The sequence below is a fragment of the Rhinatrema bivittatum genome, chromosome 3 (assembly GCF_901001135.1).
Source record: "Rhinatrema bivittatum chromosome 3, aRhiBiv1.1, whole genome shotgun sequence".
Classification (NCBI taxonomy): domain Eukaryota; kingdom Metazoa; phylum Chordata; class Amphibia; order Gymnophiona; family Rhinatrematidae; genus Rhinatrema; species Rhinatrema bivittatum.
Window position 1 is genome coordinate 553,258,980 of NC_042617.1, and position 26,326 is coordinate 553,285,305.

The 26,326-nt window shown below is 43.5% G+C and overlaps 1 protein-coding gene across 2 annotated transcripts in view; it reads left to right on the top strand.

Annotated features, from left to right (window-relative positions):
- The first annotated feature begins 5,134 nt into the window (after positions 1-5,134).
- FAM162B (family with sequence similarity 162 member B) overlaps positions 5,135-26,326 on the top strand; it is a 51,286-nt gene continuing 30,094 nt past the window's right edge. The window contains exons 1-2 of one of the 2 annotated variants that reach the window (XM_029596446.1): positions 5,135-5,458; positions 5,630-5,738. In XM_029596446.1, the coding sequence (XP_029452306.1) occupies positions 5,353-5,458; positions 5,630-5,738 (215 nt within the window). In that variant the 5' untranslated portion in view covers positions 5,135-5,352. The remainder of the gene's footprint in view (positions 5,459-5,629; positions 5,739-26,326) is intronic. The other variant, XM_029596447.1, reaches the window with a different exon arrangement.

A 26,326-nucleotide genomic window follows, 5' to 3' on the forward strand; every position in this document is an offset into this window, starting at 1 on the left:
CCTTTCCCCCACCTATAAAGGATCCAATCCTGGGAGTAAGAGAGATTGTGAGAGAGCGAGCCGGTGAGTGTTTCCAGCCCCGAAGAGAAACACATATGGCCCCATGTAGGATAGGCACACTGAGGTGGGGTTATATATACATCCCCGAGTTCTGAAACCGCAGCTCTATTACTAGTAATTTGTAACCTGTCATTACAATTGTGTATTGTACATGAAGATTGGAGGGTGGCCAATGCAAGACAACAGGTATGATCAGGGAAACTATAGACCAAGGACTTGAGTTCTGGGAAAAATCATACAAACGTACTCTAAAGAACAAAATCACAGAACCAAAAGAAAGATATGCTTTAACCCATTACGTCCTAATGTCCTATTTAGAGGACAGCCTCTTAAAACAATTGGGACGTAATGGGTTAATGGGACACAGGCAACATGGATTTACCCAAGGGAAGTCTTGCCTCATCAATCTGCTACACCTTTTGGAAGAGTTTACTAAACATGTGGATAATGGCGAGGTTATTTGGATTTTCAGAAAGCATTTGTCAAAGTCCCTCCTGAGAGACTCCTGTCCTATTGTGAATTGCAAACCACGTGGGGGAAACACTAATAGAGCTGGCCACTGTGTTGGGAAATGGTGACTCAAACAGGTACTCTTCAAGCTGCTGTCCTTTAGGTGGACGTTCCTAGATATCCCAGAAAGGGACATGCCTATAGTACCTTGATATCAGTCTCATATTCCTTTCACTGGGTACCAGATTTATGTATTATTCTTTTTGCAATATAATTTTTATTGAATGCTTTCAGAGAAAGAAATGTTAACAGATTACGACATTACAGACTCCTATCGTGCTTACACATGCCTGCCAAACAGACCTGGTTGAGTGAGTGCCTGCATTTTTGCTAGGACCTCTGGTCACTGCAGAACACGGCTTTCTGAGCGCGTCTCAGAGAAAGGGGCAGAGTTCAGAATCAGGTTAAACACTTTCACTGGCTCTTCCTGGCCCTGTACATGGTCCTGTTGGGGCACTTTATTTAGTGCCAGCTTTCTCTTAAGACACATACAGCTTTCTCTCACTGTCTCAGCCTCATCCTCTCACATCCTCACTTAAAACAATTCAAACCTCCCCTTAAAATGCACAGACACAACCCGACTTTTATAATTTATATTCCGCCAGCATTCACCTGTCCTCGGAGGGTTTAGCCCCTCTGTGTGTACCTGAGGCAATTGAGAGTGAAGTGACTTGCCTAAGGTCACGAGGAATGTCAGCAGGATTTAATCCCTGATTCCCCTGGCTCGCAGCCTGCTGCTCTAACCACAAGACTGAAAGCAGGAAGTCTTCCGATACAGACCCCACACACGATTCTGGTCGCCCTTCTCAGGATGGAGATGGTCCAGAGAAGGGCGACCAAAATGGTGTGGGGTCAGTATCGTAAGACTTACGAGGAGAAGCTGAAGGATCTGAATATGTAAACCCTGGAAGAGAGGAGGTGCAGGGGAGATATGATGCAGATCTTCAGATACCTGAAAGGTTTTAATGATGCACAACCGTTTCTGTAGGAAAGAAAACAATAGAACTAGGGGGTCACGAAATAAAACTTCAGGGGGGGGGACAACTCAGAACCATCAGACAATATTTCTTCACAGAGAGGGATGGAGATGCTTGGAATGTCCTTCCAGAGGAGGTGGTGAAGACAAAAACAGACAAAGAATTCAAAGGGGCATGGGGTAAACACTGTTGATCTCTAAAAGGCCAGAGGATGGACATGAAGAAATGCGTGCAATGAGGTAACTTGCTGGTGTGGCGGTTACTACCCTTAGCAGAAGGCATGGAGATTACTACCCTTAACCAATAAGCTTTGGTGCATTTAATGCAATTGCAATATTGCTCCCCACTTCTACTGCAGGGGGAAAGGGGGAATTGGATTCAGATAATAACCACAAGGGCCCCGCCTTCTATGGTCTGGGATCCTGATATGCAGACATAAGGGATAAATCACAGGACTGCTTCTATGGCCAAAACGTGAAGCAGCACTCTGAATTGTCAAGAAAGCTCAGCACCCAGTAAAAAATGTTGCTAGCTGCAATTTTTATAAGTTATCATAAAGCTTGGGATAACTGCATGGAGCAGCATTTACAACATTGGGGTAGCCTGCACAGAATGTCAGCTTGCTGGGCAGACTTGGATGGACCATTTGCTCTTTTTCTGCTGTCAATACTATGTTACAAAGCTACTCTTCCATTCTAATAAAAAGAGAGAGCGCTACACCAACATATGCACACTGACGCAAACGTTCTGTCATTCACACCCACTCCCAGCCTTCTCTCTGTCACACACACACACTCCTGGAATCTTCAGCTGCCTAATATTTCCCCATTCATGTTCCTCTTCCTCCATTTTGGCTCCTTTTTGCTCATCTTCCTGTCAAGCTTGTCTCTCTCTCTCTCTCCTGTCTTCCTCCTCTAAGCTACTCTTCCTCCCATCCCTTCTTTCAGGCTTCTCTCCTCTCTCCCCCTCATTCCCTCTTTCCGGCTCCTCAGGATGCAGTATGTTCCTTTCTACTCCCCACCTCAGGTCACAGCAGAGAAACAGGAGATAGGCAGCATGGGGACACCGCGAGAATGCTCCCACCCTAGTCTCCACAGCCAGCCCTCGTCTGCATTTCCTTTCTAAAGAGGGAGTACTCAAGAGAGGAGCAGCAGCTACGGGGGATGGGAGCGTGCACTCTCACCTTGTCTCTCCTGTGCTGCTAGCCTCCTGCTGCTAGGTCTACAGCTGCCTGAGGCGACAGAAGACAAATCTCTGGGGGCCCTGTAGAATGGACTCTGCTGAGCCACAGCTGTTCCTCCTTCCCCAGCCCACCCCAGCGCTTCCCTCGTTATTCAATAAGGGCTGTATAACATAATCTGGGTAAAAACAAATAACAAATAAACAAATAACAAATAACAAACAAACAAATAAGCATGGGTGTAGCTTGCTTATTGCGGCGGTTACTACCCCTACTACCTCTAACTAATCAAGCTAGATATTTCACTTGGATGCAGCTCCTCCACCGCTCTCTACATTAATGGCGGGGGTGGAAGGGAATTAGAACCAAGAGCTAAGAGAAACAGATAAGTATGGGAGAAGAAATGAGGGAAGCTTGCTGGGCAGACTGGATGGGCCATTTGGTCTTCTTCTGCCGTCATTTCTATGTTTCTATGTTTCTATGTTTCAGACTCATACTCTTCCTGCCTGCCGGTGATAGTCATGGCCATTAACTGGTGGGCTATATTATGCAGGGCTGGTGTTTCTATTACGCAAATGAGGTGGCTGCCTAGAGCGCCAATATTTTGGGAGCAGGGAAATCTTGTCAGCATAAGGCCCAGAGGGGTGCAGTGCCAGGGCCAACACCACCAAAGAAGGGAGTGATGTGCTGAAGCTACTGCTGCCGGTAGGAGGAAGTGCTTTGCCGAAGGTAAGTTGGGGGAGGGAGGTACATGACCAACAGTTTGCCTAGGGCACCAAATACTCTTGCATCAGCCCTGGCTATGGACCATATAAAAAAATAACATGTAAACTCCATTTAACATCTGGGCAGTCTATTGGCCATCTCTGCCCTGAGAAAATTAGGATTATAAATTCAGGAATACAATGGAGAAGCAAAGTCAGGGTTTAGCCAGTGTTGTCCTTCATAACATAAAGCCACTCACAACCCTACTCTTATTCTATTCTTTTTCAGCATCCCTACAGAGGAACCTCCCCATCCACCCCAGCAAATCAGTCATAATAAAAATTCAAGTTACCACTTTAGCACAGTCACGAGTATGAAAGTTCCCCCAAATCACTATGGACCTATCTTGACAACATCAGCCAGTCTTTCTCACTAATGCAGTCATTTATCAAATTTTGGGGCCGATGCAATAAAATTTGCAGAAAGCGGGCACTGACTTTTCAGTGCCCGCTTTCTTAGTGCACGCATGGTGCCAGCAAGGGGGGGGGGGGGCGCCATGCAATAAACAAATTAGGGGAGTCATGCTAGTAAGGAGGCACTAGGGATGCGACCCCGTGGTTACCGGCGGTCTGCCGGTTATGAACACCCATGCCGATAAACCCGGCGTCGGTTTTCATTACTGCAGCCGGCCAGTTATGAAAATAGACGCCGAGCATATCGGTGTCAGTCTTCAAAGCGGCCGGCAGATTTTTTTTTCTTTAAAAAAAGTACAGATAAGCAGTTTTTTCTGCTTTTCTGTACTTTTTTCAGTGCGCTCGGTTATTAACGCCGTGCGTCTGAGACGCACATTTATTTTTTTACATTTGGAGCGAATGAGTAATAGCCTCTGTTAATAGCTGAGCGCACTGAAAAAAAGTACAGAAAAACAGAAAAATCTGCATGTGATGAGTGCTCATTCACTCCGCGCCAGACGCCGGTTATCTAGGCGCTAATCCCCCTACTGCATTAGGGGTTGGTTTAGCGCCTATTTAACCCGCTTCTGACAGCGGGTTAAACACTGCGCTCGGCCCCTTATCGTGTGCATTAAATTAGGGCCTTCCCGCACGTGATAACGGCCGCATCACAGCGGTACAATGCAAATGAGGGGAAAGGGAGGAGTGTGGGCGGGCTTATGTCCCGGCAGCGCTGCGGGAGATAATGTTTAACAATTTATGGCCAGCAGCACTGTGGGAAAATAACTGTACCTTTTCCCATGGCACTATGGGTGCGAAAGTGTGTGCGGCAGGTGAAAATGCACCATGGCAATGTGGCCAGCTGCACATTTTCGCCCGGCTCATCATTCTGCTGTAAATATAGCACGTCCAATCGCATGTTAAGCCGTGCACTAGCCGCTGCGCTCGGTTTTGCATCGGTTGTTGTTGATGTTCTTTGGTTTTCCAATTGCTTTTTCCTTTTAATGATTTTTTTGTTAAGTCAGGATTTGCTTACTTTGAATTGAAACTTAACAAATAAATAATTTGAGAATAAAATATGTGGGTGCATGCGGCCAGATCTTGTAGGCACCAATCCACTGAACGTTTGAGGTTAAAATCCTGCCTGCTGTTTCTCCAGGCAGCCTTCGGTCCTAGGGCCGGCAGTTATAAAAAGTTACCTCTAAAAGGCCAGTTCTGTAAACTCTCGCAACTCTTGCCAGCAGCTTCTCCCCCTGCCTGTGGCCCGGGAGCTGGTGCTCTAGGTGGCAGAAACTGACCGCAGAGCCCAGCATTTCCCTCTCCCACGGGGGGGATGTGCCGAGGGGAGGGGGGCGGCTCCTCAGGAACCACTTCAGCGGCTTTCGGGGAAACTTGGAGTGGCAGAGCCGAGGTGGCCGACAACGGCGAGACGGCCGATCGGTGCAGCCCTGCCCTGTCCTGAGCTGCCATGCTGCCGGCTGCAGCTCGCTGCGGAGCCGCCCTGGGCCGGGCCCTGCTGCCCCTCCGGCTCTGGAAGCGGGGGCCCGCCAGCGGTCCGAGCCGGAGCGCCGGGGGTGAGTGGGGGGGGGAAGGGGAGGGGCGCCGATCCCCTCTGCGGGCCAGGAGGCCCCCCCTCCCTCCCCCCTTTGATCCTTTCTCTGCCCGTCCTCTCCCAAACGGAACCGATATTCGCGCCTGATCCATTGCGTCCTGACCCGCCGCCTCTCTCTCCCTCTTCCCCACAGCCCAGAGCGGGGGCAAGGTGCCCGGCTACCAGCCCTCCCGCTTCGACAAGAAGGTGCTGCTGTGGACCAGACGCTTCAGGGCGGAGGAGGACATCCCGGCGACGATCCCGTGAGTGCCCGCGTCCTCGGGGCAGGGCTCCCTGCGGTGCCCTGGCGGCTGCAGCCTTAGGCGGAGACGGCGGGTTCGCCTTTAAAGCCGGGGTCATTTGCAGTGCAGGATCTGCGTCTCATCTAAGGGACGGTTAACTTTCTTCCCAGATTACTTTAATGTTCTCTCCCCTGCCCCCCACCCCCCAAATGTTTTCTAGAGTTCAGTTATAAGGCTTCTTTGGTTGCAGGTACTGTTTCCCATGCTTTACCGATTCTGTTCTTTTTCAGGATCTCTAAGGGGAAACCGCCCCCCCGCAGCAGATTCAAATACCCTTTGATCCTTTCAATCATAAAAAAAATCATTCCGCATTACCACTTTGCATTGACCTCTGACAAAGTACTTAGGGCCATACAATTTAAACGTCGTTATTTACATTATAACCAGAAAATTTAGTTTTGCTTCAAGAAAATGTTAACCCGATGGCATTTTAATGCAACGTGCATACTTAATTTGATTTGCAACAACTTCTCCTGGGTTTGTTTGTTTTTTTTAACCTTTATTATTCCAGTAAAGATATTTTTATGATGGGAGAAAACTACTGGTTTGTAAGAAGTACTATTCGTGGCTTATCAATGCAACTGCTTTTGCACCACTGATTAAGGGCGACAATCGCAGGTTTGACTTTGCCCCTATAAAATAATAGGGCTGGTATGGATAAACTGAAATAAGAAGCTCCATGCATTATATGTTTTATTTCGAAGTTATAAATTCTGGTTTATTGGTACATCTTGTTCCATTATTAATAAAACAGATACAGGATAGGATAAGCTTAACTAATAATTGCTAAGTTAACAGAAGTTGCCATACTGGGTCAAAGCGAGGGTCCATCAAGCCCAGCAGCCTGTTTTCAAAGGTGGCCAGTCCAGGTTATAAGTACCTGGCAAGTACCCAAACATTAAATAGATCCCATGCTGTTAATACCAGTAATAGCCCGTATCTCTATGTAGTTAAAGAGATCCTTGTATATTTTAAGCCTCTGTACCCCTTCCCCGCCCTACTCACCCTGCCTCTCCTCTACCCTCCTTTGCTAACCTTTGACCCCCCTTTTCCCTCTAATGCCGCCCGTTAAATCCTTCTAACCCCTCTTATCTCATATTTAAGTGAATACTGTTAAGCAAATGTCTCTCAACACCTCATTAGCTCTACAATCTGATTGTAACTGTACTTATCGTCAACTGTATATAGTTGCATCTATTTGTGTTTTTTCACTCCTTCAGTCCAGCCTTGCCCTCCCCTCTAGCTCCCCCTCTCCCACCCTTCCGGTATCCTCGCTTCCCACTCCCCTCCCCTGTATTATTGCTCTATTGTGCTATTGTTTTATTATCTATTTATCTGTTTTACTGTTTTATTGTTATATTGTAACTTTCCTCCGTTTGAGTTTTTTGTAAACCGGCATGATGTGTTTCACGAATGTCGGTAAATAAAAGTTAATAAATAAATAAATAAATAAATAAATAGCCCTGGCTATTTCGTCAGTCAGCTTTATTAATAGCAGTTTATAGATTTCTCCTCCAGGACATTATCTAATATCTAGACTTTTAATAAACCCAGTTACACTAATTGCCCTAACCACATTCTCTGGCAGTGAATTCCAGAGCTCAATTGTGCATTGAGTGAAAAATAATTTTATCTCTAATTTGTTTTAAATGTGCTACTTGCAAACTTCATGGAATGTCCCTTAGTCCTTCTGTTATCTGAAAGAGTAAATGACGGATTCACATTTACCCATTTTAGTCCTCTCATGATTTTATAGACCTCTATCATATCTCACGTCAGCCGTCTCTTCCCGAAGCTGAACAGCTCTAACCTCTTTAGCCTTTCCTCATAGGGGAAAGCGGGGGCCCGCCAGTGGGTCCGAGCTGGAGCGCCGAGGGTGAGTGGGGGAAGGGGAGGGGGGCGCCAATCCCCCTGCGGGCCAGGAGGCTACCCCTCCTTCCTCTGATCCTTTCTTGGCAAGGCCTCCACAATGGCTTGGGTTTTGGCACCTGTTCGAAAGCACAATTCCTGGGACAACATGTCTGGTTGGTAGATGGATGCCTCCATGCCCCTCAGAAGTGAGTCACCAACTACTACTACTACCCTCCACCTCCTAGGTTTAGTGGTTGTTGAGCCTGTAGTTTGGGGGTTTCCTTCTCATCCAGGGATGGTTTCCTCTCTTCCGCTTCCAGGGCTGCATACCAGTTCTTCAGCTGATCAGCTCAAGGTAAACCAGAACTGGAGTGTATGGTCTAGTGGTTATTGTAATCTGAGTCCAGTTATCATCTTGTGATCCCAGTTTCAACTTCTCCTCTGTTTAAGTTTTCCATCTTGGATGCCTCGATAAGTATTTCATCAGGCCCGGCGCAACCGGGTGTGCATACCATGCATTTGCACGGAGTGGCACATCCAGGGAGGTGGCGGGCCGGTGGCAGAGCCTAACCAGCCGGCAGCCGAAGAAGGAGAGAGCGCTGGCCTCCTGCTATCTTCGGGCTGTGCAGCCCATTGATTTTCCTGCTTGGGGGTGGGGTGGGGGGAGCGAAGCTGTGTGCAGGTATGCACGCACCATGCCCATACCCGGAGCCAAAGATAGCAGCAGGCCCGAGGCACCGCGGCCCAAAGACAGAAGGAGACCCACGGGGTGTGGTGGAGCTCATCCCACCACAGCCCGAAGACAGCACAGGAGGAGGTAACAGGAGACCTTGTGTGTATGTGAACTCGTATGTATGTGTGAAAGAGTGAGAGCCTGTGTGTGCCTGAGAGCCTGTTTGGGTGTGCATGTGTGTGTGTGTCTGGGTGAGATCCTATGTGCGTCTGTATGTGTGTGTGTGTGTGTCTGTGACTGTGTGAGAACCTGTCTGTGTATGTGACTGTGTAAGAGCCTATGTGTGTGTCTGTGTGAGAGCTTCTGTGTGTGTCTGTGTGAGACCTGTGAATGTGTCTACGTGAGAGCTTGTTTGTGTATGTTCGTGTGCCTGTGAGAGTCTATGTGTCACATATAGGCTCTCACAGGCACGCATACACACATAATGTATCTGTGAGGATGAGAGAGAGGCAGCCTGTGTATGCTAGAGAGAGGGAGTGTGTGAGAGAATGAATGTGTGTGAGACAGAAGATAATATTTGTGCGGGCCTATCTCCCCCAATCCACAACAATCTCAGGGTGACTGGAAATCAGATCCCAGGTATGGAGAGCAGACTTTTAAATCCTTAGTTTCAATTATTGGGTGTAATTTGATGATCCTGCTCTTTTGAAAAAAAAAAAATATTTTTTTTTGGGGGGGGGGGGGGGGGGGAATAGAACATTTTCTAATTGGATTCTTTATTCTTCAGATTTTTGAAATTTGTTTTGGTGTTTGAGAAATTTTAGGTATTCTGTTAATTAACTGGTTTGAAATATTCTTTTTATGAATATGACTTTACTATTACGTTTAATGTTTTATATTTCTTGATCTTATTTAATGTTTTATGAAGCATGGTAATGTTGCTATTTTTCCATTGTTGCTCTGCATGTAGAGGCTGGCTAGTGTGTCACTGGTGCTGCCTGGTTCCAGTTCAGTTCTTCTCAGCACAATTCCGCTAATATTTTCTGATCTCCTTATTCTGTATTTGGCGAGGGTCTCTCTGTGCTCTGCATATGTGACTGAGGTAAAGTATTTTGCCTGCATGTAATTTTTGTGAAGAGATTTATAGTAACCTGGTTTCCTAATAAGAGTTTTATTGGTGTTCTAGGGCCTGGTGTAATATATGCAGTGTTGCCTTTTCATAGATAAGGTTGTTAGGGTTGTTTTGGTATGGGAGATTTACTATATTGTAATGGTAATTCTGTTTGTTCATGGCTTTCTGAGGGCCAAGCTCACATCCAATATGCATTACAAAAAGTCTAATTCCATAGGAGTTTCAAGTGGCTTTTTTGCAGACTTTTCTGGTTGGCACCACAGGAGTGCATGTAAATGTAATATGCATGTTGTAAGTGATATTTTTGCCTCAGAATACTCTTGAATGTTGTTTTTCATGTAAAATTAATTGTAAATGCATAATTTAATTGTGTGCGTCTGTAAAGGATGTGGGAGTGTGTGTGTATGTTGGGGGGGGGGGGGGGGGGTTCGTGTGTGCAAGGCTGAAAGGTTTGCCTAATTCACTTCCTTATCTATGGGTTCTGAGGTGGGGTGGCTTTTGCCAGTTTTTAAAAATATAAATTGCAGGACGGAGCTGGGCTTTAGTTGATGGGCCCGAGATAGATACCGAATGAATCGGGGGTGGTAATTCTTTGCATTTCATCCATGTAGTCCTCATTCTCCTGGGTGCTTCTCCGTCCTGCCACCTCCTTCTAAGTTCCTCCACTTGTCTCCTGAGGGAGCTGACCTGTCCCAGTACTGTTTCATGAGAGGGTCCTCCGAGAAGTTTAAACAAAAGCCAATAAAACCATGCCGGTTTTCTTGGAAGAAGAAAAAAAAGCTCTTTTTCTCACCCTTAATAAAAAAAAAAAAAAAAGAGTTGTAAACATCCAAGATGAATCTCAGATTTGCTGACTTTTAGGTAACTGTGTGGAATTTTCCAGTCCTCTGTATTATCGCCAGAGATGTCACTTCACTTAAAGAGAACTTTTTCAAATTTTCATTCTTATTGCTAACCAGTCACAACATTTGTTAAGTGTTTAATAATGATATAGTGTATGCCAGGGAACAAAAGAGTCCATGGAGGAGTCTGAAGACTCTCTTAGATGAGACTGGACCCTAATAAAGGTCTATTGAGCAACAGTAAGGTTTCCTAAAGTGAATCCTCTGGCTCTTCAACTAGATCTAGTGTGCAGCATGACCAAAATATGCACATGAACCGGGTTTATAGAACAAAAGAATGCAAATATAACCTCTTCATTATGGAAAAGAGATCGTGGGTGAGGGTTCCTACCAAATTTGGGGAACCTTGAGCCAGAAGAAATGTTATTTTTTTTTATTCTGAATACTCATTTTGGAGACTTAGGAGGTAGGAAAGTCATGGGGGAAAAGTTGTTAGGAAACAAGCATGGAGGATTGGTTTGGTGTATAGTGTAGTTCAAGATGTACGTGAAACAGGCAAGGAAGTGAGGTGGCGTAACAGCTACACAGGCTGTAAGTGGAAAAAGGTAAAACAATTTTTATTCCAAAGCGCTTTACAATTTATTACTTCACAAATGTGTATACAGCCACCTCTGGAATAGGAAAGGCTTGCTATCATACTGCAGCTGTGCTATCCAACCACTGCTGTCTATGCTAAGAAATGAATTACGGGGTGCAGTAGGATTTGAATTCATTGGCATATCCCCCTGGCTTGCAAATTCACTGCACTAACCACTAGGCCACAATCCTTCCCTGCAAGCTCAATCTCCAAAATGATGCCACTGTTGCAGATCAAGGGCACAGCCAAAATCTGAGCTGAAACAGTTTAAAGAGATTGCACTGCACTTGTGGACATTTCTCTGTAGGTAGCAGTGCTGTCATACAGAAGACTTCAATTTTGTGGAAGACTGAGGGGAAATTCTGCTTCAAGGTTTACACAGTACACTGGCATAGCCAACATTATGCATTTCTGGAGCAGTTGCACAGTATAAAATGGGTCCATATATTATCACAGAAATAGTAAAAAATGAATAAATAAGCCACTGTACATGGGGAAAAAAAATGTCTGTCTTGTTGTTGTGGTTTTTTTCCTAATAAGTTATTGAAAATATTGAAGCAATTATGAGATATAAGAATGCCAAACTGTCTCAGATCTCATTTAAGTATTATCTACAATATTTGGTGAATTCCAAATCTGAGTAAACTGTCTTATTTATTTATTTATTTATTTAGGGCTCTTATATACCGAAATTCTTGTAACAAGTTACAAATCAATTCGGTTTACATTAAAACAAAATCTGCATTAAAAAGCATTACATTAAACAAGGAGGCTGAGAACTTGGGCTAAAATTGACATTTAACAGGGTGAGTACTTGGGTCTTAACCTATCCATGTTTGTCCATTGAGATTTAGCTCTCATGCTGAATACGTGATGCTTAAATTTAAATTCTGATTAATTTTAAATTCCTTTTTTTTTTCTCAGAAAAAGATAACAGAACTTTCGGATCTTTTAAAGGTTTTTCACAGTTTGCCTTCTCTACTTAACGCATTTTTTGCATCAATGCTAAACCTGCCTAGGGCCGCTTCTGAGAATGCTGAATTTGTTTCTGCATAGAGAACGTTTAGAATATGAGCCATTCTCCATTTTTTTCTTCTCTCTTCTTGCTAAGTTTGTAATATAAAAATAGTGTTCAATGTATAGGAAAACATTAAGTGGAAACTCTGTGATCAGGAGCAGATTCTGCAGCAGTAAGGAAATCCTGTATGAAATTCTATGTGTGCGGAACAGTTGAGGCGTTGTTCATCCATAAAAAAAACAGCCAAGTAATTCTGTAGCAGTCAATATAAAATTCCAAAAGTATGCGGGAAAACACTTAGCACACATCAGATATCGCAGAGCAGCAAGAAAAAAGTGAAGAATATTAATATGGCCCTTTGTTGTATTTCTTTTTTGTCTTCAATAATGTCTTATGTGTATAAGAGGCTTTCTGATGCTTGCTTTTGCGGGTAGCCTCAGTTTTTCCTGGGCACTGTTTTGCTGTTTCCCTCTGCACGTGGCTTGTTGCAGTACATATAACAATCTACATGTATAAGTGACATGCCAATCAAAAGAAAGCTGTGTGCTTCGTGTACTGTTCAATGTTTGCGAAGTACGCATAGCAGGTATCAGTAATCAACCTGTAGCACTAAAAATGTACTGCTAAATCAATTCTTTAGGGATCTCCCCTGTAATTTCTCTGAACCTGGGGAGAGAGAGGCTAACAGCCATGGTTAGAACAGTGGCATAAAATGACTTCACATGGACCGGCATCTGATTGGTTAATGGTCTGTGTGGTATCCTTTGTGAAATCATAGCCAGCGTTGACCAATTATAGCAAGAATTACACGAGGTAATAGGTGCCTTTCTTTCTAACATAACTACCCCTAGTGTTCAAGGAAATTAGAGGGAAGTTTCTTAAGATTTAAGGGTAGATATTCAAAAGCCATTTAGATGATATTTGGTGACTTATCTGGCAACGCTCTAGCCGGATAAGTCTTTATCCAGCTAGAATTTAGCAGATTTTGTTGGGCGTGTTCCTGGGGTAGGCAGTAGGCATTCCAGGGAGGAGCGGAGTTAGCTGGTGAACCTAACTTGCTATCTCTGGCCGGGCTGCAGGCAGGTCTAAAGTTAGCCGGATATATTTATCCGGCTAACTTTTAAGATAGCCAGGATTATTCACTGGCACTGCCTTGCTACTGAATATCTCAGTTGTTAGATGGTTAGATGTATCCGGCTAACTTATCTAGATGCTCAGTGGCTGAATATGGACCCCCTTAAAGTACAATGACCCAATATTAACATTTTTAAATGATACAGAGTACTTTATGCTTTGTGCACTTTTGAAAAACAAATCGGTGCTCATTAGTTCCTTTTTAAGAGACCTTCCAGTATTTTTACTGATTTTACTAATCTTTTTTTTTTTTTTTTTTAAATCACAGAGCTACTTATGTATATCTTGTAGAATAAGCGTAAATCTGGACTTCTAAATCTACTTTTTAAAATAATTATAACTTCAAAACCCAATCTGTGTTTCAATCTATATCAAAGACAGATTTATAGAAACATAGAAATTGTTGTGCGTCCCGTCCGCGCTAGGCCTGCACCCAGGCCTGCTCACCTTGCCCCTGCGTTGTCGGTTTCCGGGCCTTCCTTTCCTGCTGCCGCTGCAAGTGCCTCCCATCCGCAGCGCTCCACGGCGGCGTATTCCCAGGCCCTTCATGTCGGGCCTAGCTCCACGCCGGGATGCAGCGTCCACGCCGGCCCCGCCCCCTAGGTGCACACGCGCGGACCGCCTGGTCCTTTAAAGGGCCAAGGATGGGAACCAGCTCCGCGGCGCAGACTGATGATGTCACGTAAACCTCATATAAAAGCGAGGTCCTGTCCCCCAGGACCTCGCCTTGGCAATCGGGTTGACACCGTGGTGTTATTTGTTTGCCTACTCTGGTTTCCAGTGTTCCTTGTTCCAGCATCTCCTTGTTCCAGCGTCTTCCTGTTCCTGTGTATCCATGTGTTCCTGTGTCCTGCCCAGGTAGTACCCCTTCAGACTGACCTCTGGTACTGACCTTTGCCTGCCTGACCATTCTCCTGTCTGCTGCCTGGAACTGACCCTCGCTTGCCTTGACTATGTTTGGACTGACCTTGGTATTGACCCCTGCTTTGGCTGACTACCTCTGGACTGATACTCTGGCTCTGACCCTTGCGCTTCACTCGGATACTCTCTTCTGGCCTACTGTGACTACCAGACCAGCCTGCTGGGAATCCACTCACGGTTTCCACCTGCCTGTCTCGCCCGGAGAACCTTCCTGAACTGTGACCTCCTTGAGGTCTCTGGAGCTTCCAGTTTGGGTCTAGTCCATCCTATCTGCGTTAGCCAAGCACCCTTGCTCGTGGTGGGCACACCTCTCTGCTACCTCTCCAGGAGACCATCTGAGGCCCACCTAAGTCCAGGCGGTCCGGGTACCCAAGGGCTCAACCTGCGGAAACCCTGGACTGTTATTGGTGAAGCTCCAGTTAGCCTCTGTCTCCTCATGTGCTCCGCCTCCTGGTGGCAGGTGCTCTCTGGGTCCGACCAGAGCGCCGTACCAATCCTACACCAGGCCAAGGGTCCACCTCCAGTGCAACAGAAATATGATGGTAGAAAAAGACCATATGGCCTATTGAGTCTGCCCATTCACCTAATTAATAGGGATGTACCGAACCAAAACATTCATTTTGGTTTGTTCATTTGGTTCATTGCGACCCATATTCATTTCATTAGTTTCAATATGAAACATTTCTTTTGTTTTTTCATGTCATTAGTTTCATTTGTTTTCCATTAAAACCTATGTGGAAAGTATTACAGTTTATTATAGGCTCTAGAACATTGGAGTTTTATATCAATTCTAATGAAACTTGTGAGAAGAAATCATCAGAAGGGGGAAAGAACTGCAAGGTATTTAGAGTGTGGCAAAGTGGCATAAATAGTACCATAAGACTCCGCAAAGGGGTATCAGACTTATGGTTTTCGTAAGAATTCTTTAATGCAATATGAGTGGAGCAAAGCATAAGTAAGAGGAGGCAGAACACCCCAAGGTTTAAAAAGAGGATTCTAACCCAGCAATAGTTTCATGAACAATTGATGGCATTACGAGAGGCAAAGTGGCACTAAAAGTGGCTTCAGGACCCTAAGGTACCATGAAGGGGGAATGAAGCAGAAAACAGATAAAGAGACCAAGAATCAGAATGGTATTGTCAAGAAGACCTCAAAGTGTAAGAGATGGAGTATGCCAGGAAGGTACAGTGGCAGAAAGGAGTTAAGAATTTCAAGGTGTAATATCTGCACATGGCAGCAAGGCCATAAGAACATGCCATACTGGGTCAGACCAAGGGTCCAACAAGCCCAGCATCCTGTTTCCAACAGTGGCCAATCCAGGCCATAAGAACCTGGCAAGTACCCAAAAACGAAGTCTATTCCATGTTACCGTTGCTAGTAAGAGCAGTGCCTATTTTCTAAGTTAGCTTAATTAATAGCAGGTAATGGACTTCTCCTCCAAGAACTTATCCAATCCTTTTTTAAACCCAGCTACGCTGGCAACAAATTCCAGAGTTTAATTGTGCGTTGAGTGAAAAAGAACTTTCTCTGATTAGTTTTAAATGTGCCACATGCTAACTTCATGGAGTGCCCCCTAGCCCTTCTATTATCCAAAAGAGTAAATAACCAATTCACATTTACCCATTCTAGACCTCTCATGATTTTAAATACCTCTATCATATCCCCCCTCAGCTGTCTCTTCTCCAAGATGAAAAATCCTAACCTCTTTAGTCTTTCCTCATAGGGGAGCTGTTCCATCCCCTTTATCATTTTGGTCACCCTTCTCTGTACCTTCTCCATCGCAACTATATCTTTTTTGAGATGCGGCGACCAGAATTGTAAACAGTATTCAAGGTGAGTCTCATCATGGAGCGATACAGAGGCATTATGACATTTTCCGTTTTATTTCACCATTCCCTTTCTAATAATTCCCAACATTCTGTTTGCTTTTTTGACTGCCGCAACACACTGAACCAGTGATTTCAATGTGTTATCCAATATGATGCCTAGATCTCTTTCTTGGTTGGTAGCTCCTAATATGGAACCTAACATTGTGTAACTATAGCATGGGTTTTTATTCCCTATATGCATCACCTTGCACTTATCCACATTAAATTTCATCTGCCAAGTGGTACAAGGATTTGAAGGTATAGGATAAGGGGTATAGCATTAAGGCAGCATGGCATGGGAGATGCCAGTCATTCTATTGAATTATACAGACAACTGTATAGAGGGATGCTTCTTCCAGTCAAAGTATGGCTGCACTTGGTTGATACACCAGTCCAATAGGATATGTTTGTGTCATGGAATAAACCATGCACATCATAGATAGGTACCCAAGTGTGCAGTGCAGTGGAACTGCGAATGGGTCATGGGATGCTGTAGCTGGAAATGTCAGACCATGGAGGTGACGGCTGTAGCAAGACAGGCTTATGCAGGATATGTCAGACCTGAGTGGATATGGTGGAGCATGGAATGCTCTAGCTGGATGTATCAGGTCACAGTGGTAATGGTTGGAACATAGTATGACCTAGCTGTAAGTGTCAGGCCTCAGTGGTAATGGTTGAAACACGGCATGCTGTAGCTGTAAGTATCAGGCCACAGAAGTTCGGGTTGAAGTAAGACAAGCTGATATTCTTCAGTGGTGGTATTTGGAGAAAAGGCAGAGGATCACAGTGGATTGATGCTCCAGTGGTATTTTGCACATATCACTCCTGAGGCATGACTCCACTCTCTTCCCCTGCCTGCTTTTCCTCAAATGGAGTAAAGTGGGTGAAGCAGGCAGGGGAAGACAGTGGAGTCTTACCTCACTGGTGGAGCAAACACATAGTTTATCGTACTAAAATATGTTACCGTACTATGATGGCACATGTTTAATTTGTATTCTATACCACTGATAATTTTCTTTATCGTGCCTTTTTGTAAACCGTTGTGATGGTTATCCAACTTAATGACGGTATAGAAGAATTTTTAAATAAAATAAATAAAGCAGGCAGGGGAGGTCATTGGAATCATGCCTCAGAGGTTGCATTTGGGGAAAAGGAGGCAGAAGAACTCAGCAGAGTCTTGCCTCAGACATGCTTTGGGGAAAAAGGAAGCAGTGGAACTGAGTGGAGTCATGCCTCGGAGGTTGCGTTTGGGGAAAAGGAGGAAGAAAAACTCAGTGGAGTCATGACCCTGCATCATAGAATCATAGAAATGATGGCAGAAAATGACCAAATGATCCACCCAGTCTGCCCAGCAAGCTTATGCCAGTATCTGCTGCGCTCACGCTTATCAGTTTCCCAGACTGTAAATGTCAGGGCCCTTGGATGCTGTCTGAATCTAATTTTCCCTAACCCCTGCCGTGGAAACAGAGAGCAGTGATGGAGCCACATCAAATGTTAAGGGTAGTAAAAGCTGCATCAGAAAGTTACCCCCATGTTTATTTGTTCCTCAGACCTTAAAAGTCAGGGCCCTTGGTTACTATCTGAATCCAATTCCCCTTTTCCCTAACCCCTGCCATTGAAGCAGAGAGCAATGATGGAGTTGCATTAAGCCTTGATACTTTTATTTGTTAAGGGTAGCAACTGCCACACCAGAAAGATACCAATTACCCCCTTGCACTCTTTTCTTTATTTTCATCCTCTAGCCTTTAGAGATCCACAGTATTCCATGCCCTTTTGAATTCCTTCACTGCTTTCGTCATCACCACCTCCTCTGGAAGGACATTCCAGGCATTCATAATCCTCTCCGTGAAGAAATATTTCCTGACATTGGTTCTGAGTCATCCTCCCTGGAGTCTCATTTCATAACTTCTTGTTCTATTGATTTCTTTCCAATGGAAAAGGTTTGGCAATTGTGCATCATTAAACCTTTCAGGTATCTGAAGGTCTGTATCTTATCTCCCCCGCACCTCCTGTCTTCCAGAGTACACACATATTCAGATCCTTCAGCCTCTCAACATAAGTCTTCCAATGCTGACCCCTCATGAATTTGGTTGCTCTTCTTTGGACTGCCTCTATCCTGACTTTATCCTTTTTGAGATACGGGCACCAGTAGTGAACTCAGTACTTCAGGTGAGACCTCACCAAGGACCTGTACAAGGGGATTATCACCTCTTTTTTCTTACTGGTTATTCCTCTCTCTATGCAGCCCAGCATTCTTCTGGCTTTAGCTATCGCCTTGTCACATTGCTTCACCTCTTTCAGATCATCAGGCACTATCACACCAAGGTCCCTCTCCCAGTCCATATGCATTAGTCTTTCACCGCCTATCACATACAGCTCTTTTGGATTGCTGCACCCCAGATGCATGACTCTGCACTACTTGGCATTGAATCCAAGCTGCCAAATCTTCAACCACTCTTCAAGCTTTCTTAAATCACTTTTCATTCTCTATGCTCCTTCAGGCATGTCCACTCTGTTACAGATCTTAGTATCATCCGCAAATAGACAAACTTTACCTTCTATCCCTTTCGCCAGGTTGCTCACAAAGATATTGAACAGAACCGGTCCCAAAACCGATCCCTGTGGCACTCCACTTAACACTGTTCTTTCTTCAGACTAGGTTCCAATTTCCATTACACGCTGTCTCCTGTCAGTTAATCAGTTCGCAATCCACGCTACTACCTTGGCATCCACTCCCGAGCTTCTCATTTTGTTCACGAATCTCCTATGTGGGACCATATCAAAAGCTTTACTAAAATCCAAGTAAATCACATCCAGCGTTCTTCCCTGATCCAATTCTCTCTCTAGCCACCAAATCAGAAAAATCAATCAGATTCATCTGACAGGACCTCCCCCTGGTGAATCCATGCTGCCTCGGGTTGAGCAATCCACTGGATTGTAGATAGTTCACTATCCTTTCCTTCAGCAGAGTCTCCATTAATTTTCCCACCACAGAAGTGAGGATAACCAGCCGGTGGTTTCCAGCCTCCTCTTATGCTTCACAACTTAGCGCCAGCACATGGTGTACTACAACTTTTGTCAGAAGGAAAAAGAATAACATTTGTGGAGGTGTTCACTGCGTGAAGCTTTTGGGGAAGGTGGTGAATGTATTTATTCACAAACATTTGAAATGCCCCTTTTTTTCCCCAGGAGTGGTCTCTCAAAGCAGAGTGCAATCAAGTTTTTAATAGACGTAACAGGTGCATTAGCAGAAGCAATAGCCGTAGCATTGTGTGCCCTTATAAAAGCAAACTATCCGGGGTGGGGGAATTTGATTCTTTCCTAAAAAACAGACTGAGGGAAGGCCTGATTGAACAGCTATGCCTTAGCTTTTTTTCCAGAAAGTGAGGTAGCATGGAATAAGGGGGGAAGGTGAGGTGATCCAGAAGACATGTTCAAGGCAAAGCAGTAACACACATGACGTCAGAGAGATGAGGACTGCTTAGAAAGGGAAGAGCACAGATTGGTTAAAATGGCTTCTGACAAAATAAATGAGTGTATGATCACAGGAATTAATGAAGATTGCATCACTCTAAAATTGTTTTAAAGTAAATATACATTGGAAGAATAACTTTAAAACATGTGCACGCGTGTCTCTGTATGCGTGTATAGGGGTATGCTTGCTCATTCACATTATTTTAGATCTGCGTGCAAATGCGCGTACACGGTGCTAAGTGCATTTAAATCTACCCTACAATGTGCTTAGATATCTAAATGATACGTGGCATCTATTTTCAACATAGCTGGTTAATTTTGACATATCTGGCTAAGTAGCACAGTTTAAAACTTAGCTAAGTGAGATAGCCAGATAAGTAAATGAAAAGTGCTACTTAGCTGGATAAGCAAGATAGCCGGATAACTAGCCTTTAAAGACTTTTCTGGCTAACTTACTTTTTATTACATATCTGGCTAAGTGGCGGCAAATGTGCCACTTAGCCGGAGAATTTGAAACTGATCGGATAGGTGACGCACATCTGCTATACGCATGTATTTGTGCTCCTAATTTTAAACATTTACGAATGGAAATTAGACACTAATATTTTACTTAACAGTTATTGGATTTTACATGCACAAGTCCGTGAATTTTAAGAATTACCAGTTTTGCCAATTCGGCCACCCGTCTATTTGTAGGTCCTCGATACCTTCCTGGATCTTCAGCCTGAGCTCGCCCCCCTCCCCCACCCAGTCTGTATTTGGCAATAAATACTTCTATTCTCACACCACGTACTTAGCAGGTGTAATTATACAAAAGTAACATAACTTACATGTGTTGCTTTGGCAGGTTCTAAAATAGCAACGTATAGGTGTAAATGTTGGCCCTGCCCAGGACCGCCCCTTTCATACATGCACTATTTTGCTCGTGCATGCACATATGGTAATGTATGTGAACCCTTTATAAAATACATAGGGCCAGATTTTAAAATCTACACCCGATTATATAACATGCGGACACATATGTGAACCCTTTATAAAATACATAGGGCCAGATTTTAAAATCTACGCCCAATTTTATGCAACTTGCGCACGCCGAGCCGCACAGCCTTCCTCCGTTCCCTCCGCCCCCCAGCCCTACCTAAACCCCACCTTACCTTTAATTTTTAAGTTGCGCCTGCCTTCGGGCAGGCGTAGGTTGCTTGTGCTAGCGATGGCCGGCCCGCGATCCCGGGCACAGCGGCAAATGGCCGCTGTGCCTGGAGGCCCCGCCCCCCCACCCTGCCCACTCCCCGCCCACTCCCCGCCCATTTTTCAAGCCCCGGGACATACGCGTGTCCCGGGGCTTGTGCGCGTCGCCGAGCCTATGCAAAATAGGCTCGGCGCGTGCAGGAGGCTTTTAAAAGGATTACGCGCGTAACCTTTTTAAAATCCGCCCCAAAGTATTTTAGAACACACGCACATGTGATCCTTTTTGCACAAATATCTCTTTTAATTTCAAGTTTGTGTAGATTAAGTAAATATACTACATTGCAGTAGTAAGATCAAAAGTGTATTGTTGTTACACTACAATGTCATATGTTGCATGCAGCCTCTATGCAGGTACGATATTGATAATAATAAAGAATATATCCAGTACTTCCTAATGTACGAAAATAGAGAAACAATGGCAGCAGAAGGAAATGTGCTTGTGAATGGAACTCCCAATACTTTTTTGTTTCTTAAACGCATTCATGCAAAGCCAGTCCTGCCAAAAAAAAACTTCCTTTATGCTCTTTTGATCTTTTTCTCAGTACATGTCCAGGTTTTGTATATCATATTTGCATTTAAACACGTATCTTCTTTTGATTACATTATGCAAGTAATCTGGGATAACAGTTCTGCATGCTTTTGAAATTTTAGAGCAATTCTAGCACGCCCCACTGGTTTCAAATAAGGAATTAACAATGTTTGCTTTGCTATTGGTAATTGAATTTGTGTGACCTGTGTTTGTTAGCAGCAAAACATTAGTGAGTGCAGGCTGCCCGAGGCATCTCTGTCTTAAAACATAAATTAGGTACAACTAATTATCTAAAATAAAGTTGCATGGTGTTTTTATTATCTTTGTTTTAATCCTCATTGGTTTGTTTCTCAGAATCCTCTTGGTCTTACCAGTTAATTCTCTGCATTCTTAATTCATTTTATTGCTGTACTGATTCCAGATACAGTTCTACAATATGCATTATGTATTTCCTCTTTTCCTTCCAATTTTTCAGTAGCTTATGTACTGACATGATTTTGTTTAGCTCTCTTTCGCTTAGCCTCTTCTCCCGAAGGCTCACTGGTCATTCAGTATCTAGCTGCCCGTTATGCAGTCAAGGCCATGGGAGTTTGAACAGGATCCATTTTGTCTATTTCAGAGTTGCAAATTCTCCCATGTCTTGCTTCCATAACATTTTTTTTCCTACTGTTCCATTTAAAGGGAGACAGAGATATTTCCTGTTCTTCTGCCGATATAAATAATTTAGGACTCGTTATGATGTGGAATGATGTACATTTTTTTATTTCAAAATATACTTTATAAAAAAAATAAAAATAATGGTACAATATTATCTATCAGTATCACAGCATTGGTTTATACTGCAGTTACAAACTATAAAGTTATATATCTGTTATGCGCATCTGTTTACATAAAACATATACTGAAAATTTTGAACTATAAGTTAAGCAAATATTGTTCAAATAGAAATAGATACAATTACAATCAATATCACAATATCAGATCCATTGCAGTTAAAACAAGTTATATAATTTATGCATGACAGATTTCAGAAAACATGTATATATTGTACATTAAACAACTTATTGTAGATATATTCACTCCTCATCTTCCTTCTCAGACCCATAAATGATAGCTTAGTTAGGAAGCACTCCATGATCGATTTGTGGCAGGTCTGGATGGATACCACTTTCCTCTGGAGCCTGAAGCAGTTCCTGACAAAGAGGGGGATGTCCTTTTGCAGCAGAGGAACCACCAAGCCCACTGAATGGCTCACCACATGCTTATTTTTGAAAACAGTCTTTAGAACATAGATTGGTCAGCTAAATGCTTCATTGGGATTTAGACTCTGAATTTGGTGTCTATGACCTTGAGTGAGTCTTATGCAAAAAGGCAGGCCCAGAACAGGTGAAGAGTTGTCTTATTTACAGCACAATGCCTGATGCAGTGCTTATTAGGGATGTGAATCGTTTTTCAACGATTTAGATTATCGTCCCGATAAGTTTTAAATCGTCAGGAATCGTCATAGAGTGCGATACAATAGAAATTCCCCCGATTTATCGTGAAAAATTGTTTTCTTGGTTAGTGCGCACTAACGGGAGTAGTGCGCACTAACAGAAAAGGATACAATTTGACACTTTTCAGGTCAGTTAAGGTCAGTTTAGGAATGAATATGTATTCCTATTGGCTGCCCTCTTATTTATTGATGTTACCAAGGTTCCCACTGACTTGATGGTTTAATATATGGGGGATGGGAAATGGAAACGGTTGGTAGCTTGACAAAAAAAGTAATGTGATCAGTCAATGTGACTAGAACTTGTGCCCTATCCCTGTTACCGGGAGTGTTGTGATCTTCCTGCACACAGGGCCCTATCCCTGATACTGGGAGTGTTGTGATCTTCCTGCATGCAGTGCCCTATCCCTAATACCAGGAGTGTTGTGATCTTCCTGCACGCAGTGCCCTATCCCTGATACCGGGAGTGTTGTGATCTTCCTCTCTGCACTGCCCTGTGCAAGATCTCGAGAGCTGTGATCTTCTACCTTGCAGTGCCCTATCCCTGATACCGGGAGTGTTGTGATCTTCCTGCATGCAGTGCCCTATCCCTGATACCAGGAGTGTTGTGATCTTCCTCTCTGCACTGCCCTGTGCAGGATCTCGAGAGCTGTGATCTTCTACCTTGCAATGCCCTATCCCTGATACCGGGAGTGTTGTGATCCTCCTGCATACAGTGCCCTATCCCTGATACCGGGAGTGATATGATCTTCCTGCATGCAGTGCCTATCCCTGATACCGGGCGTGTTGTGATCTTCCTGCATGCAGTACCCTATCCCTGATACCGGGCGTGTTGTGATCTTCCTGTACGCAGTGCCCTATCCCTGATACCGGTGGTGTTGTGATCTTCCTGCATGCACTAATCGGAAAAAACGATTTTTTCCTGAAAAAATCGTGCCAATCACGATTTTCTTCTGCCAGATGAATTTGATCGTTAAGACGAACAGGCACACGATTCACATCCCTAGTGGCTAATGCAGTTTTGTCCATATAAAAGTGGACACACTAATTGTTATTTCCCTGCTTTTTAAAGGGTATTATTGTAACTTTTTATGTTACATTGTGCATGCCATTAATTATTTTGTTCTAAAAGAAAATGTTAAAATAAGTAGCAGCGATGAAATCTGTTGCATTCAAATAGTCTTAAAGTTGCAATGTAAAATCTTTGTTTGATCTGACCATCCTGACACAGGAAGAGCTATGTTAGCTTGATAATATTATTTTCTACTGTTGGAAAACAGGGACCCATTCATTCATTACTTCAGGACTAGCTGCTGTCAGAAGATGCTCGCAACAACTGACAGAGTTTAGAGAAATTTAAGGTTCTAAACACTGCTGTCGTGCGTTGTAAAAGATATTGCTGATGCTATATGCTTAGTCCAGCCCTGAATCATTGCAGATACCATTTAATTGGCAGGAGATGTTAAGACATTGATCAGTAAGGAAGAGGAGGGAAGCTCCTTTGACTATGCTTTACTTAAAGGACTGCTCCATGGAGAGTGGAAGAATGGATGTGCATTGTAAGCTGAGAGCAGTACACTATCTACAGTTAAACGCATTCAAAAACTTGGAAAGAACTAGTGAAAAAAGCAGTGCTGCATTTGTCTCCCATCATAACAACAACTAGTATAAAAAATATGGGAAAGAGTGGTCAGTGGCATGGAAACAAATAAATAGGAGAAGGAAAATCACCGATGATAACAGCCTGTCTTGCGTACATACACTAGAGATTACATGAGCTACCTCTCCCACATATATTTTTGTTTAGCGGAAATATGCGGACCTCTGGCATAGGGAAAGGAGAGAGTCTCTGATACGAGCAAGATAAAGGATGTCGCATAATGGTGAGGTGATGCTTCTAGGTAACTTCAGTGTAACAAAAATGGGTTGGAGCCTCCCTGCTGCAGCTTCAGTTAGGAGCTAAGAGGACCTGGATGCCTTCAAGAAGTTTTTCTCAGGAAAGTAGTTGAGCATCCCAGGCGATCTGGTGCTGACAAATGGAGACTGTGTCCCTGACCTCCAAGCGTTGGAAAATGTAAAGTCAAGTGAGCATTAAGCAATGTGGTTCAGTATTAGACCAGTGAGCAGGGTGGTGTGGAAAGGGGCTTGATATCTAAATTATATTTGTTGCTGACATCTTCTGTTGAGGGTAAAGTTAGATATCAGTTATTGTGGGGAAAAAGATACAGGGGCCAGATCTTGAAGAGGATGACTGGAACGGAGCCTTTTGGTGGACAGTGAAGAGCTCAGTCTCTTATGAGTGATTATATAAAACAGGTATAAAGTATCAATGAGATGGACTGGTCACCTGAGATGTTACATAAAACATACCCAACTCAATCTGATGTGCGCTGGAGCAATTGTGGTCAAACAGGTACTTTCTATCATTTATGGTGGACATGTTCTAAAGTTCAGAGTTTTTGGAAACAAATCAGTGACTTCTTATCGAAAATGCTGTCAATGACCATTGCTAATGATCCAATCGTATTTCTTGTGTCTGTGTTTCTGGAGGATCTTCTAACGTGCATGTTGCGTTAGGTGACCCAAATAGTGTTTGCAGTCAAGTGTGAATTAGCTGCTTTTTGGGCAAAGTATGTTACACCACTGATTTCTCTGGTCGTTAAGAGACTGTGGATGGTATTTTATATGGGGAAATTGACAGCTCTGCATAAAGACAGACTGGAGGGGCTTCTCAGTCTGGGACCCATTTATTTAGTGGAGTGCTCGGGAAATATGGATTTGACAAGTATTTAGGTTTGCTAGTTTCTTCTTTAATGACATTGCCTCACATTATACAGGTTTTGATCTGGCAACAGCTGTTTAATAATCTTTTATAGAACTCTCTTTCTCTGAATCTATTCTATTGTATTTGCAGAACCTATCGATATGTACACTGTATCCTTAAATGTTATGGTATTGTCCCTGGGGAAGATTTGGATTGGGGGGGGGGGGCAGGAGAGAATAATAATACTTTGGAAAAAGGTTGAATTGTATTTTTCTTCTTGTGTGGTATTGTGTTATTACTAGATTATTTTGTAAGTTTGTAAGTTCAATAAAATTTTTAGTTACCAAAAAAAAGACCAGTGAGCAATATCAGGACTTCAAGGCTTGCTTCAAGAGAATAGGTGACAGTTTTCAGATTGGATCCCTGAAGAGATTCATTATTCTCTGTCTCTCAGGCTTATCTATGAAGCAGGGATTCAGTGTTTAGTCCTGAGTTTAACTCCAAGAGGCAGAGGGACAAACAGTGCTCACTCTGATGCCAAGATAATCATCCTGATTGTTATCAGAACCACTGATAAATATAAGACCATAAAGCAACACCAATAGCAAATCCAAAACTTTATTATTATCAAAACCACTGCAGTTATATTCCTTTAGGTATCACCACTAAAGATCTAGATCTAGAATAGAAATCCAAAGTACAGCAACAAAGTGCATTTTATTACCATAAGAAGTAGGCCAGATTGATTCCTCTTCCAAATTTCAAGAGCTCTGTAATGGACAAGAGGTTTCTGATTTTATATATATTTATTTAAAACACTGAAAATTTCCTTCCTCATTCAATCATGACATCAAAATATCTATATATATCTATTTATATCTAGATCTATACCTATATTAGAGATGTGCATTCATTTTAAACAAATTAGACAATTTCAACGAAATTGTCTAATTCGCCATGGTCCGG